Here is a 15000-nt window from a genome sequence, read left to right as displayed (position 1 = left end):
AATTGACGGTGCGGCCTGCTGTCAGACGCAATTTCAAATCAACTAAATTAAAACGCGGCACAGGGTACATTTTCTCTCAGAAATTACGTTTCGTGAAGAAAAACAAAAACGGCCAACACGACATCGAACATCCACCGAGCGTCCCTTCTTTTTTTAAATTTTTTTATCGTTTCTTCCATGGAATTAAAACAGGTTTCTGCGTGAAGAAAAGGAAAACAGTGGTCGATGGAAACGTTCGTCCTCCCGTCAGGTCTCACAGGCGCAGATGTGTGGAGAGTCGGAGCGCACGTATGGGGACACCATTCTGATAAAAAAAACACCGTATCATGGCAACAGGTGGGAGAGACGTGGAGGGAAAACCTTCTCACCAGCAGAACGAGAATCATGGGACCCTGGTAGATGTAGTCCGTGTAAACGCCTGCCCGCTTCCCAAACCAGCACCTGGGGATTCGAAACAAAAACAACAGGTTTTAGGGGAGGTGAGGGGTTACACATCACCGAAGACAGAGTGAACACTAGGTAGACCCCCCCCCCCATTCTGTTTTGGCTCAGTCCCTACAGAGTCTTCAGGTGGGTGGAGCCACAGAGTCACCTGCCTAGCACAGTTGCCAACATAGCGATTTTGTCAGCTAAGAGAAACTTTTCAGGAATTACTATTATTATTATTATTATTATTATTATTATTATTATTATTATTAATAATTTTTTTAAAAGTGTAAAATCTAGCGACAAACAGTATATAAAATAAAATACACCGGTGAAAATATTTCAAGTAAATATTTTGACCCACTAGGCTGCGATTCAGCACACGTCTGAAGTACATCTGCACGAACTCTCCGAGCTGCTGCTAATGCACGCGATGGCAGGCCATGCTAATTTAAGTGCCTCACTCCACTTACACGCGTGTGCATTCAGCAGGGCTAGCTAGGAGAACAACGCCTAGAATATCAACTAAGCCACAGACAAATCTACATAAACTGTAGACACGAGAGCAAGACCAAGTGCAAGAATAAGTAAGCATGGCAGTGCAGAACAAATAAAATTTAAAAAAAGTCTACTTACATGCAAACACTCACTCTACCCCCAGCTCTGGGGCAGGTGCTCTCAACCTAATGGCGTCCGACACAGCAGTACTCATCCGATTTAAAGTGGCAGTGTCATTAATAAAAATGAATTGCGACATTTGCCACAGCTTTTCCAGACTTAAATTTGAGCTGTAATTACCTGCTCCATAGAGCTTTCCACCATGCACCGTTAGCATCGTTAAAAAATGTTCATGAAACTGTAATTTTACCTGTGCCAGCGATTATGCTAGCGCTCATGCTAACAGGTTCCCAGACCGTGCTTCTGTAAGTTAAAAGCAGTGAGCCGCTGAGTTTGAGGGCATCGACGGCGGATCGAAGCTGAGATGATACCCAGGTTATGTGTCTGAAAGGTGGCCGGTACTCGATATTAAGGTCTGTACGGGCTTTTCGCCGTATTTCAGTGTGGCTTGAAGGATAGAAGAGGAGGAAACTGCACTCAGACTGGCTGTGCGCAGCAGGTGCGGCCAGAAAATATATTGAGAATCGGTCAACGAACAGACGCAGCTCGTGCTCTCAGTAAAAACATTTCGATTTTCATCAGAATGCATCGTCGCCTTCGCCGCACGGGACGTTGAAAACCCGAAAAACTCACTTTTCGTTGTCGTAGTACAGCTTGCCGATGGCCCAGGCGACGATGATGGGGAAAGGGATGCCTGTGGGAGGAGGAGAACAGAAACAGATCAACGTCAAACCCCGAACCCCCCTCCTCCTCCACCACCACCCGCCCCCCCCCCCCCACCTTCCTTCCTTCCCATCAGCTCCTCCAAATAACACCCAGCAATCCCACTGATGAAAAGTCAGAATTAATTATGCCCATCGTGAAGCCCACAGTGAGTGCTGGATGGGGAGTGCAGAAGCTCCCCCACTCTCCCGCCCGCCAGCCAGACCCATCTGCGTAATGATCTGGTTCTGAGGCCCAGCTGAGGACTCTGGCCGAAAAAGAACAATGTTTGAACACGAAAAAAAAAGGTTTTCCAATTACACCCCCCTGCCCCCCCCCCGATCGAGGCTGTGCACACCCTGTTCAGTTAGCGTACTTTAAACAAACAAGAGAGACCGGAGAGGTAAGAGCCCAATTTCTCCATGCCTCCCCACTCCCCCGTCCACCTCCCCGATTCCTTCTATCGATTGAAGACAGCCCGTAGGGGCGTTAGTGAGATTCGGGGTGGGGGGGGGGGGGGGGTGTGCGGTTACGCTCTCCAGATGCATCTTAGCGAGGGATGGCGATTATCAGCCTCTCCACCGCCAGCCAAGAGGCACTTACAGGAGCGCCAAACGTCCTCTCAATGTCATCGAACCCGAGCCCCGCCCCCTTCCCCTCCTCCCTCTCCTCAATCCCCAAGCATTTGGCGGAGTCAGCGAAACGCTGGCGGGCGGACAGGTGACCCACCCCTCCCCCTCCACTTACCCCACCCCCTTCACCACCCCTTCCTCGGTCCCCAAACATTTGGCAGAGTCAGCGGAACGTTGGCAGGCGGGCGGGCGGGCAGGCGGGGGTGCAGGGAACATGGGTGGGCGGGCGGGCAGCAGGGGGGCGGGCGGCGGGGCGGGGGGGTGGATATGCAGGGGAGGCGGGCGGCGGGGCGACCTCGCGGCGGGACTCACACCAGCCGATGCAGATGAACATCCACTTGCGCAGCTTGTCGGTGGAGTAGGTGAGCACGATGGCCGTGTGCAGGTAGCAGCCCTCGCCGAACATCCAGAAGAAGTTGGTCACGTGGAAGTAGTTGTACGCCGCCGTCACCAGCCGGCACCAGATCTTGAGAAGGGGGGGGAAGGAGGCGTGGTTAAAACAGGGGGGGGTGGGGGGGGGGGGGGGGGGGCGGCGTCTTAAAACCCAGCCAGTGAGCCCCCTCTGGAGTGGGCCCCACACACATCTGTCCCTCAGAAGGGGGTGCTCTTAGAAGCGGCCGCTTTCCGGAAAAAACTGAAGGCTCGTAACGCGCGGTGGGCGCAGAGCGCTCTGGGCCGGGGGCAGACAGGGGCGGGGGGGGGGGGGGGGCAGACAGGGGCTGGGGGAGACCGAGGCCGGGGGGGGGGCAGACCGAGGCTGGCGGCTGCGGGAGTCTATAAAGGGATTTTATTGGACAGGGAGGGCCTGGAGGCCGGGCGCCACGCGGGCCGCCAAATTAGGAGGAATCCACCAAGGGGAGGGGAGGAGGGTCGCGGGGTTTGTGCGTCCCGCAGAGCCTCTGGCACACTGCCAGACGGGGGCGGCAGGATTCCTGCAGACCCGTGACCGTTTTTATCGTTTTCTTAACGTCACGACGCAGAACCGCTGACCGTGTGACTGCGGTCATGTCTCTGCCCTCTCCTCCCTCCCTCTCCCTCCCTCTCCCTCTCCCTCTCTCAGAGCCGGGAGAAAACCTGGCAACCCGCGCTCGGTGTAATGCGCACGCTTAGTGTCGAGTTAGCGGGAAAGTTACGGGCGCTATAAATGTCACTCCCAGCTCCCAGGCCGGCGCTCCATCCGGCAGACGGCCGGCGCGTAGGGGGGGCTGGGGGCTCAGTGGGGGGGGTTTGAGGAGGAGGCGGGTGAAGCGCTCACGCTTACGGTTGAGCCGAGTTGCGGATAAAAGCAGTTTTGACTCCATGCGGCCCACAACCCGTCACAACGCTCGCGCCTCCTCCTCCTCCTCCTCCCCCTCCTCCTCCTCCTCCCTCCCCCTCCTCCCTCTCCTCCTCCTCCCTCCTCCTCCTCCCCTCCTCCTCCCCTCCTCCTCCTCCTCCTCCCTCTCCTCCCCTCCCCCCCTCCCTCCTCCTCCTCCTCCTCCTCCTCCTCCCTCCCTCCTCCTCCTCCTCCTCTCCTCCTCCTCCTCCTCCTCCTCCTCCCTCCTCCTCCTCCTCCTCCCTCTCCTCCTCCTCCTCCCTCCTCCCCTCCCCCTCCTCCTCCCCTCCCTCCTCCTCCTCCTCCTCCTCTCTCCTGTCAGTGTTAGTAATGGGGGCTGACTTATCACCGCGCGGGTAAACGCTGCTCCAGATCCCCCTCAGGCTCCGCCCAGTGGCCCTGTCTCCCGCCCTCAGGCAGGCCTTCACCCGCGGACTCTTCCGGAAAGGGGAGGGGAGCTGGCTGAGATCCCTGAGCCTAATTCAGCGGCCTGAGGACCAGCCCACGGGACGGGAAGGCCCCAGCGATTTGTTCTGGGGAGGGCCCGGGTGATCTGTTCTGGGGAGGGCCCGGGTGATCTGTTCTGGGGAGGGCCCTGGGTGATCTGTTCTGGGGAGGGCCCGGGTGATCTGTTCTGGGGAGGGCCCGGGTGATCTGTTCTGGGGAGGGCCCGGGTGATCTGTTCTGGGGAGGGCCCGGGTGATCTGTTCTGGGGAGGGCCCGGGTGATCTGTTCTGGGGAGGGCCCGGGTGATCTGTTCTGGGGAGGGCCCGGTGATCTGTTCTGGGGAGGGCCCGGGTGATCTGTTCTGGGGAGGGCCCTGGGTGATCTGTTCTGGGGAGGGCCCGGGTGATCTGTTCTGGGGAGGGCCCCAGTGATTTGTTCTGGGGAGGGCCCGGGTGATCTGTTCTGGGGAGGGCCCGGGTGATCTGTTCTGGGGAGGGCCCGGGTGATCTGTTCTGGGGAGGGCGGGGGCGATCTGTTCTGGGGAGGGCCCGGGTGATCTGTTTTGTAGGAGGCGGAACGCGGGACAGGGATGTTCCTGCCAGCTGAATAAGTGGCGCTAAATGGGAACATCGGATAACACCCGGCTGTTGTCATGGCGCCATTTATCTGGCGGGGAAAAAAAAAGGGGAGGGGCTGAGGCTCTGGGGGAAAAACTACATCAGCTTTACGAGAAAATGTGTGTGTGTGTGTGTGTGTGTGTGAGTGTGTGTGAATGTGTGGGTGAGAGTGTGTGTGTGTGTGTGTAGGTGTGTGTGTGAGTGTGTGCAGGTGTGTGTGTGTGTGTTTGTATAATCATAGCAGGAGTGATGTATAGCTTGTCAGGGTAACATGATAAGTAAAGATTCAACCAGTTATAGATTAGATAAATTTGATTAATTCGATAAAAAAGATTGTAGACCATGTAGACAGATATCTGGAGAGATGGACAGACGGACAGTGATCATATTTTCTAAAGGATCTGAAAATCAGATCTTTTTATATTTATTTTATTTGACAGTCCATAAAGCGTTTTTTAAATATTTTAAATTTGAAATTTTTAAATATCAGTTTTTGTATATTACATTACAGGTATCCAGCAGACCCTCTTATCCAGAGCGACTTGCACAACTTCTACATAGCATTTACATTACATCTATTTATACAGCTGGATATACACTGAAGCAATGCAGGGTAAGTACCTTGCTCAAGGGTACAACGGCAGTGTATGTTTTTGATTAGTCCAGGCAGTTTTTATGTGCAGTGCAGGACATGTTTGACATTAGGAGAAGTTTCTAGAAGCTTTACGATGGCTGGCATTGAGGCTTTCAGAAAATAAAATTTCAAGTACCCTAACTAACGTTTCAAGTAACCGAAGCGGTGTGTAATATACGTGCAAACAACTTCAAAGCAGCCTGTTCAGCAACACCAAGCCCCCAGAGGCTGTGTGTGTGTGTGTGTGTACCACCCAGTTATTCTTCAGGAATAATAATAATAATAATAATAATGAAACCTATTTTTGGTTGTAACCATTTTCCCACGGTGCGTGCAACCTCAGAAGGAGCAAACATTTTATGTTCATAATCGTGAATAAACGCAATGAAAATAAACCGTTCATACTGTATACACAACCCCTGGAAACAGGACATGACATAACATGCTGTACGCACAGCTTTGAAGTTGCTTGTGCACACTACGCTGAAACATATTTCAGACTACGGACCACAAACGCCCCAAATCACTTTAACGACTTAATGTCTGAAATATGAAAATTAACATTATAATTTTAATGTTTTTCCACTCCCCATTTTTTAAGGGCTCCCTAAGACTTTGCAGACCTCCTGGGCATGCCCCCCCCCCCTCCAGAACCCATAAATAAAATAAAAAACCCTCCCTTTTCTGTTCACCATCTCTGAAAATATCACTTCCAGTTTCCCAAACCTTTCAGTAATCCCACGGCTTCAGCATTAACTGCCCAGCGAGCAAAAACCGGAGCACAGACACCTTAGAGTGGTGCAAATCTACGCTGAGAGACGTTTTGATGTAAATGGACTGGGTTAACCCCACAATAGCTCTCAGGTTTTACCCAGATATAGCCTGGCTACGTCTTTCACTTTTCAACCAAATGTAGCCGGGCGTTCACCTGAAGGCATTTCACCAAATATCTTCAACGGACGGCCTTCTGTTTGTGCACGACCTGTTCCGCCCACTGACCTCTCTGTATGAGCTGCCCTGTCAGTACAGGCAGTGCTCAAATTGGGCTGGAGCGGACCGGTATGCCCAACTGGACTCGCCCGTTATGATTACCACAACTTCCTCGTGCAGAAAGCTGTACATACGGACAGCACGCAGCGTTAGTGAGATTCTCTTAAATGCCAACACCAAGAGACCTACGCCGGTCTGTGATCGCAATGCCAATTTGGTCACCCTGGTTTGTGGGGTCATTTCCCCCCCATGTCCAGCAGTACAGGCGTGCACACTACTAAGCGGCACCCCCGTACGAACGCGCCCAACGGATTCTGGCTAACTGCCTCCAGTCACTGTCGATCGCGTGAATGTGCCCGACCGAAGCGCTCAGCTCTCTCTCTCTCTCTCGTTGTCTCTCTCGGTAAGAAGGCCGGTAATGGTTAGGGTTAGGGGTTAGGGGTTAGGGGTAAGGTTAATGGTCCCGTCATGAAGGCGATGGCGGCGGCGGCGCTCCGCAGCCCTGTCCTTTCAAACCGCCCCCCAGGGTCCTAATTACCGCCGTGTTCGAACGGAGGGGCGCACAAAACGCCAGCGCAACTTTCTCACCGCGCGATGCAAAACACAGCTGCGGCGAGCCGTTTATTTACCCCACCCCCCCGCCCCCACCCCTGCCCCCCGCCCCTCTATTTTGTTGTTTCATCACCCCAACAATTTTCCAGGTGTGTCGTAAATATGATTGTTTTTTCCCCCCACAAGAAACTTTTTTTTTTTTTTTAAGGATGCGTTTACACCCCATCAAAACCACGAGAACCCCGAGTTCTCACAACAACACTGCAAAAGCCCAGCCACGGAGCTCATTATGAGAATGTTACACAGCTAGACCAGCTGGTGGCAATATAAAAAGACGGCCAGTCCGTTCAGTAGGCCAATCAGCCGAATAAGCCTAGAGCAGCGGTGTCCAATCACGTGCCATGGAAGGTATGCGGGTTTTCGTTCCAACCAATCACTGCACCTGCTTATTTCACCAATTAACCTACCTTCAACCAGAGAGGAGGGAATTAATTAGTGAAATGAGCAGATGGCCTCCATGGGGCATGTTTGGGCCCCACTGGCCTAGACAGACCAGGAGCCTGACAGCCACTCAAAGAGACGAGCACAGACAAGCTATCAAGCACCACGGATGTGGCTATGGCAGGGACCTCTATCTCACTGTGTGTTAGGGACCAACCCGGTCATCATGGTGCTGTGCTGCTGTGTGTGTGTGTGTGTGTGTGTGAGTGTGCTTGTGTGTCTGTGTGTGTGTGGGTGTGTGTGCGTGTAGAGGTTTGTGTGTGCGTGCGTGTGTGTAGGTGTGTATGTGTATGTGTGTGTGTGTTGGTGTGTGTGTGTGCCCGTGTGTGTGTGTGTTTACGTGCGTGTGTGTCTGTGTGTGTGTGTACAGGTGTGTGTGTATAGGTGTGAGTGTGTGTGTATAGGTGTGTATGTGTAGGTGAGTGCGTGTGTGTATAGGTGTGTGTGTGTGTATATAGGTGTGTGTGTGTGTTTGTGTATGTGCGTGCGTGCGTGCGTGCATGCATGTGTGTGTGTCTGTGTACGCGTGTGTGCGTGCGTGTGTATAGGTGTGTGAGTGTGTGTGTATAGGTGTGTGTGTTTAGTTGTGTGTGTGTGTATAGGCGTGTGAGTGTGTGTATAGGTGTGCCTGTGTGTGTGTGTGTGTTTACGTGCGTGTGTGTCCGTGTGTGTGTGTGTGTACAGGTGTGTGTGTGTGTATAGGCGTGTGAGTGTGTGGGTGTGTGCTTCAGAGACACACAGCTGCACTCACCACGTTGCTCTCGTGCACTTTGGGGTTCATGGTGAGCTGGACGATGAACCAGGTGGCGTGCCGCAGGATGAAGGCGGTGATCAGGTTCCAGTGGATGATGTTCCTCAGGCAGCGGATGCTCCTGTGGGGGGGGCGAGGGGGGGCAGGGTGTGAACACCAGCCTGGTAGCGGCACTCTGTAAACTCCACCCACACATACTCATGCAGCCAGGACCTTGCACAGGACTCTACAGAGGGGATATGCCCAAAATCAGCCATGGCGAGGCGGGGGGGGGTTGTGATGGGGGACCGGGAAACGAGGGGGTGTGGGGAGATTGTGACTGTAAACCTGGGGGGGGGGGATTGGGGGGGACTACACTACACTTAGGGCCCCTGTGCTTTAAAGAAAGATAAAGAAAGCAGATCGCTGCAGTCAGAGGACAGTTGTTCTGTCTCAGGAGCGGGACAGGGAGTCTGTGCTCCAGCATGTTGTGTCTATCGCCTGCTCGGAGCTCGGGCTGAATCTGAACACATCTCTGCCCCTTTTAAGGATTCTTTCCCCGCACATTTGAGGCATTCCGTGTTCAGCACGGCACGTTCCCCGAACAGACAAGTGCACCAAAAAATTCAAGACAAAAAAGAAACGTGTACCAATAAAGACTTCAGCTATTAAAACGATAATAGCTAAAAACCGCGAACTCAAACTTCAAACTTACGAGCGAGAAAACGGCTGTTTTTTTCGCAGAAACGAAAGGACGGGGAGTTACCACAGTAACGTGGCGCACCGCCCCGGAGCGGGAGCGTCCCGAGGCGATCGGGCCGACCGGTCGAAAGAGGGGGAACAGCGGGACCCCGCCCCGCCCCGCCCCGCCCCCCCGGGGCCGCTCATGAAGGCCTCACCCAAACCTCTTTCGTTCCTTTTTTTTTTTTTTTTGGACAGCGTCATCCTAAAAAGCTTCGGGGTGCCGTCTCAAGAAGCTTCTGTGACATGGCACCGGCGTTAATATTTCATAATAAACTGGCTCCGCTTGCTTTTTGAGTAAGTGCTTCGGGGTAAGTGCTTTTACACGCAAAACACGCACGCAGGCACGCACGCGTGTTTACACACACGCCCAAAAAAGAAACTTCAGGAGCCGTCGAACCCGACCGCTCACACCGCCCCGCTCCCGTCTCCGAGCGCTCCAAAAACCCTCGCCCTCACGGACCCCTCAACCTGCCGTCTCTCCCTCGTACCTCCCTCCTGATTGGTCAGATTCCGCACCCGGCGAAGAGCCCCAGCACCCCCCCCCCCACACACCCTCCTCACGCGGTACCTTCCCCAATTATCCCTGACAGCCCGTCCCGTCCAGCCGCGCGTCCGGCGGTAATTTGGCGGACGGGACGGAAATAGAGGCGCACGCGGCCCGGGAGTTTGGCCCCTTCAGACGCGACCCCGAAATTTTGTGACACCCCTCAAGGCTGCTTCTCGTTTGGGTTTTTGAAGGTTTGGGGCCGGGTTTCTGCCAGAGTGACCCGTCTACGCGAGGCGACAACGCGTCGGAAGAGACAGAACCAGGCGCTTAATTACAACCCGAGAGCAGGCGTCTTCATCCGTGCACAAAGCACAAAAACTTTGCTCAATCTGTTACGACAGAGCAGGGCTCCGCAGTGCTCCCACTGTAGGAGCATTTTCTCCCGAAAATTCACGTGTGCCGACTGGAAAAAATAATTTAGGGGCACCTCTACTAATTGGGATGCATTAGTGTTCCTTATTTTTTTAAACTTTGGAGCACATGTGCTCCTTGGAAAAAAAATATTTTTTTAGTGGAGAGCACCGTAGAGCAAATTTCACTGTGAGAGAGATGTACAGAACATGTGATCCTTACTGTACTCGTCCCCATCAGACCCCACTGGCGTCTAATTAACAACACGCTGTTTTCTGTGTCTGACACGTACAATGTAAGTTCATCCCCATCATGGTAAATGGTAAATGGACTGCATTTATATAGCGCTTTTATCCAAAGCGCTTTACAACTGATGCCTCTCATTCACCAGAGCAGTTAGGGGTTCAGGTGTCTTGCTCAGGGACACTTCGACACCACCAGGGCGGGGGGTCGAACTGGCAACCCTCCGACTGCCAGACAACCGCTCTCACCTCCTGAGATGTCGCCCCATCAGACTCCACTGGCATCTAATTAACAGTAATCTATTTTCTGTGTATGACACGTACAATGTAAGTTCCAGCAGGGACCTCGGTCAACTGAATAAATCACGAAACGCAATGCGAGACTGCTGGGGTATGTTCTGTGCTACGACAACAGATTTATTACTCGCACGCTGGCTGAGTAAATTTAACAGGCGCTACTATAGATCTTATAGAGCACATTATACACATATCTGAAGAGTCTGGAGGAATAGACTCGTGTAATCAGACTGAATTAATCAGACTCGCTGCACTTTGAGAGCGGGGAATAAGACGCACGCCGACGTGCGAAGCGGTGGATAAACTGGCGGGGACACCTCAGAGGGAATTCACCTTTAACGCTTCCTTAAATCATTCAGCAGCCGGGAGCTTTTCCGAAACCCATTTCCATTTAACGGCGCGAGCGCCCGCCGTTTCGCCAGCGCCTCAGAAACACGAGCGACAGGCGGGACAGGCGGGCGCGGGCGCCTGCAAGCGCGTCTTCCCAGGGGCGCTCCGGCACGGTTTCGCAGGAAACCGCGCGGACGAGGAGCGCGGGGTCCGTGCAAACGCGCCCTCTGTGGTCTCCCCGCCGAGGAAAGACACATCACGTGATGACGTGACGGGGCATCACAGTACGGGGCATGCGAATCCTCCATCGCTCAGCTGGGCAGCATGCCGAAGGGGACAGGCACAGGGCCGCCGTGGTATCATGAAGACGATGATGATCATCACGAGATTTACTGCTATTAATAATAATAAAAAGAAGAATGTGTCTCTTGGCTTAACTACTGAAGATCTCTGAGCATTCATCACGGGATTATTTAGCCTTGCCAAAAGTACAGCGAACACCATATTCCCCAAAACACATTTTGCTGCTTTTAACCCATGAAGAGATGGTTCTCTCTGCAATGTTTTATTTCTTCTTCTTCTTCTTCAAAATTCTAAGTCAGCGTTCTAGAACCTCGCTGATTTCAGTCACCTGATTTTCAGTGACTGTGACATCATTAGCATTAGAACGTTCAGCTAAGAACCCTCTAATCACACGTTTGTGACCTCACACCTCCTTAAAAGGTTAAAGCCCCTGCATCCTGTATCTCTCCTACTGCATCCACTGAGGCACTAGGCCTAACGCAGTAGGTTTTATGTACTGCCTGACTGTGACTATCGGCTGTGACGCTCCTGACTCGGGCGTCGTTATTCTCGCGTCGCGTTTACTGTGCATGATGATGAACCCAAAGCCAGCGGCCCAGGGGGAGGAGACGGCAGTTAGTCACCACCTCACTGCTCTTCAAACCGCCGCTGGAGAGCGCTTTGGGACCAGGATGGAGGGGGGTGGGGGGGGGGGTGGGGGGTGTGGTGTATTCTGGTAGGTCGTTCCCCTGACGCCTGGACATGGACAGCTAGACACATAAAGAATCCCTTTCGGCTTCAGGAAAAATGAACTTCCCTTTCAGGCGGGGGGTCGAAACATGACCGCCATGTGACCCAACTCTGTGAACCCGGGGGGGGGGGGGGGGGTTTGGAGGGGGGTGGGGTGTCATCCGGAAAAAAGAAGACGTCCCACCATCACTCTCTCCGCCCCGCCCAGTGCAGTGTCCCGGGGGAAATGCGGGGACCGGTGTCACCAGGGAGAGCTGCAGCGTCAGCGTGTTTCAGCGCTGGGACAGGAACACGGACCCTGATTTAGAAACGGCCAGCGCAGTGCTCAGAGGAGACCCCAACCCCCCCACCCCCCATCCTCCACCCCCTGGAGGCTTTACCCCTCTGAATTTCACTTCTCTCTCCCTCTCTCTCTCTCTCTCTTTCTCCCCATCTCTCCTCCTCTCCCCTCTCTCTCCCCCTTCCCACTCTCTCTCTGCACCTCCCCTCTCACTTGCTCTCTCCCCTCCCTCTCTCTCTCCCTCTCTCTCTCTTCCGCTCCTCCCTCTCTCTCTCGCTCTCCCCTCTCCCCCCTCCCCCTCTCTCTCTCTCCGCTCTCTCTCTCTCTCTCTCTCCTCCGCTCTACCCTCTCTCTCTCTCTCTCCCAGGACGGCCCTTTCATTGATTGACGGCTCCATTCATCAGCTGAACTGCGGTGCTTGCTGAAGAAGAGGAGCGGCGGCTGAGACGGGGGGGGGGGTGAGCTGGGGGGGGGTGTTCCGGCTCCTAAGCGTAGGCGCGTTTCTAAAAAGCCCGCAGGCATCGGCCGCTCCCTCCCCCCTGTCCTTGCAGAGGCAAGTAGGGGATAATTTAACGCCGAGCTCTTCACACTTTTAACTTGCCCCGAAATTCCCGTCCGAACCCAGAGAGCAGTGAACAAGGTGAGGCAAGGCTCCTGACCTTATAAAAAGGGCCTCACTCAGCACGGGGGGGGGGCAGGGGCGGCGACACGGAGGGAGGGGGCACGCAGACTCCTTCCTTTTAAATCCCCCCCCCCTTTCATCTCCCATCCCCCGCCCCCCCAAGGGGTCAAGATCTAACACACACACGCGCTCTGCTGGACTAACACATCGCCTTGTGCCAAGGTGGATCACCAGGGGCTCCAGCAGTTAACATACGAGGCATTTCCATACAGAGTTAAGAGGCCCCTTTACCTCTGGGGGGGGGGGCACTTGAGTGTGTGTGTGTGTGTGTGTGTGTGTGTAGGGTTGCCAGGTTGGAGGATTTCCACCCCCCCAAATGCAGGGGATTTTAATAAGTCACAGGAATGGCGGCTTCAGAGTGAAAAATGTGGAAAATTCCATGGATGTGGAAACATTGGTGGTGTTTTGGAAATCCAGATCTCCCCACCTTCCTAATACTCGACCTCCACGCCTACCCCTACCCCCCTACAGTGAGTCACTCACGGTCGAGGATGAAAACACAGGATTCAATGTGTTGTTGCCTTGTGGCACTAATAAACAATTTTTACCTCCTCAGTGATCCCCAAATACTGCCATGTTTGTGTTGAGAAATGTTCCACGTCAAACTGAAGAAAATATTGACTTAACGCAGGCCCACCCATGTGAAGAAACAGTAGGGTGATGTATATCTGAACGATACCATTTTATACCTAAGAACGCTAAGATCATAATATAAGTTTTTGCCAAGTACGCTTAGCGCAATGAAAGTTTTTTCTCATGGGTATGGCTGGTCTTTAACCTCTGTCCCTGTGAGGCGGTGGCACGGAGGACGTCCAGCGAACACCAGGTGCTCTCCCCGGGAGTTCCTAAACAAACCCTCGACCCAGCGGATCAGGCTTCTCATGTTCCACAGCGAGAACTCCGCGACTGTAAACCGCATTCAGTCCACCCGAGTTCAGCCTTCCTCACCCAACGGCCTGTCCTCCACCTTCCTCACCCAACGGCCTGTCCTCCACATTAAAACAAAAAAAATGCTGTCTCATGCTCTGCGTCTCATTGCTCTCTCTCTCTCTCTCTCTCTGGTTTTATTGCGCCTTTACATATTTATTTTATTTCTTGGTTTCACCTTCGTCTTACTGTAGGTCTGTTTTCAGATGGTTTTATTGTTCTGAATTGTTTTTATTGTGATTTCATTTGTTCCTTTTAAAATCTCTCTGCTTTTCTGTCCCTTTTTTAGTGTCTTTTAGGAACATTGCCATGGAATGAAGGTTACTGCTTGTTTATTTGTTTCTGCAATTATATTTTTTGTGATATTCAAATAAATGGGATATAAAAATCAAATCTCTCTCTCGTGCTCTCTCTCTCTCTCCCCCCTCTCTCTCACTCTTGCTCTCTCTCTCTCTCTCTCTCTCTCTCTCTCTCTCACTCTTGCTCTCCTCTCTCTTCCTCTCTCCCTCTCTCTCATTCTTCTCTCTCTCTGCTCTCTCTCCCCGTCCTCTCCCTCTCACTCCCATCCTCTCATCATCTTCAAATTAAAACAGCTCTTTTTACAAGATCACCCCCCTACCTCCTTCAGACTCACATCGCCAATGGAAGCGCTCGGATAAGCAAGAGTCAGACCCAGATTAACTTCAGTATCACCCCATGGGACAGGTCTGTGCTGGAAAGCTGAGTAGGCAGAAACATTTTTGCCATGGACTTGGGTTGCAGGAGCCAAACATTTACAAATGAACCTCTGGAGGGACTCACTGGCTTAAGTTTTTGGGCCTGATGTGTCTGATTTAAAAAAATAAAAATAAAAAAAAATAAAAAATTAAATAAATAAAAAAAACATCAAAGGGTTCCGTTGTTCAGTTTCAGTCATAAATGTCCTGAATCCCCCAGGCCCCGCTTTCATTTCCAGGCTCAAACGAGCCCGGCGTCGGTGTGAAACGCGCTGATAAAAAGGTATTTTACGCCACAGATGCTTTTTTTGTTACACACAACAGCTCCGGGACGACCTGCGGAACGGTGAGATCTGAGAACCGCTTCGCGGCGCGTCGCTGCCGAAGTCACACCTCCGGAACGACGGGCGGCGGCGCGGGAAGCTGGCGATGCTGTGGCGGTCTGCGCTCCTTCCCGTTAAACGTAAACCCCCCCTGCCCCCCCCCACCCACACCTCCACGTTAAACGCTCTCCATGGGGAGTTGGCCGCTGACTGCACACATCTCATCTCTCCAGCCGTTTCTCGCTGCTTTTCTCTCTCCCCGCCCCAACATTAAACGCACTCCCCCTGCCCCCCCCCCCCCCCCCATACCCACACCTCCACGTTAAACGCTCTCCGTGGGGAGTTGGCCGCACACATCTCATCTC

The 15000-nt window shown here is 53.1% G+C and overlaps 1 protein-coding gene across 3 annotated transcripts in view; it reads right to left on the bottom strand.

Annotated features, from left to right (window-relative positions):
* LOC135242967 (corticotropin-releasing factor receptor 1-like) overlaps window positions 1-15000 on the bottom strand; it is a 182608-nt gene that overhangs the window by 17112 nt on the left and 150496 nt on the right. For all 3 annotated transcript variants that reach the window (XM_064314344.1, XM_064314343.1, XM_064314342.1), the window contains exons 7-10: window positions 8186-8306; window positions 2691-2844; window positions 1678-1738; window positions 369-441 (exon numbers count right to left, since the gene is read on the bottom strand). In XM_064314344.1, coding sequence (XP_064170414.1) covers window positions 369-441; window positions 1678-1738; window positions 2691-2844; window positions 8186-8306 — 409 coding nt within the window. The remainder of the gene's footprint in view (window positions 1-368; window positions 442-1677; window positions 1739-2690; window positions 2845-8185; window positions 8307-15000) is intronic.

This window comes from Anguilla rostrata, chromosome 17 (assembly GCF_018555375.3).
Source record: "Anguilla rostrata isolate EN2019 chromosome 17, ASM1855537v3, whole genome shotgun sequence".
Taxonomy (NCBI): Eukaryota; Metazoa; Chordata; class Actinopteri; order Anguilliformes; family Anguillidae; genus Anguilla; species Anguilla rostrata.
Note: the sequence above shows the minus strand (reverse complement) of the source record. Positions and strands in the feature narration are given on the sequence as shown.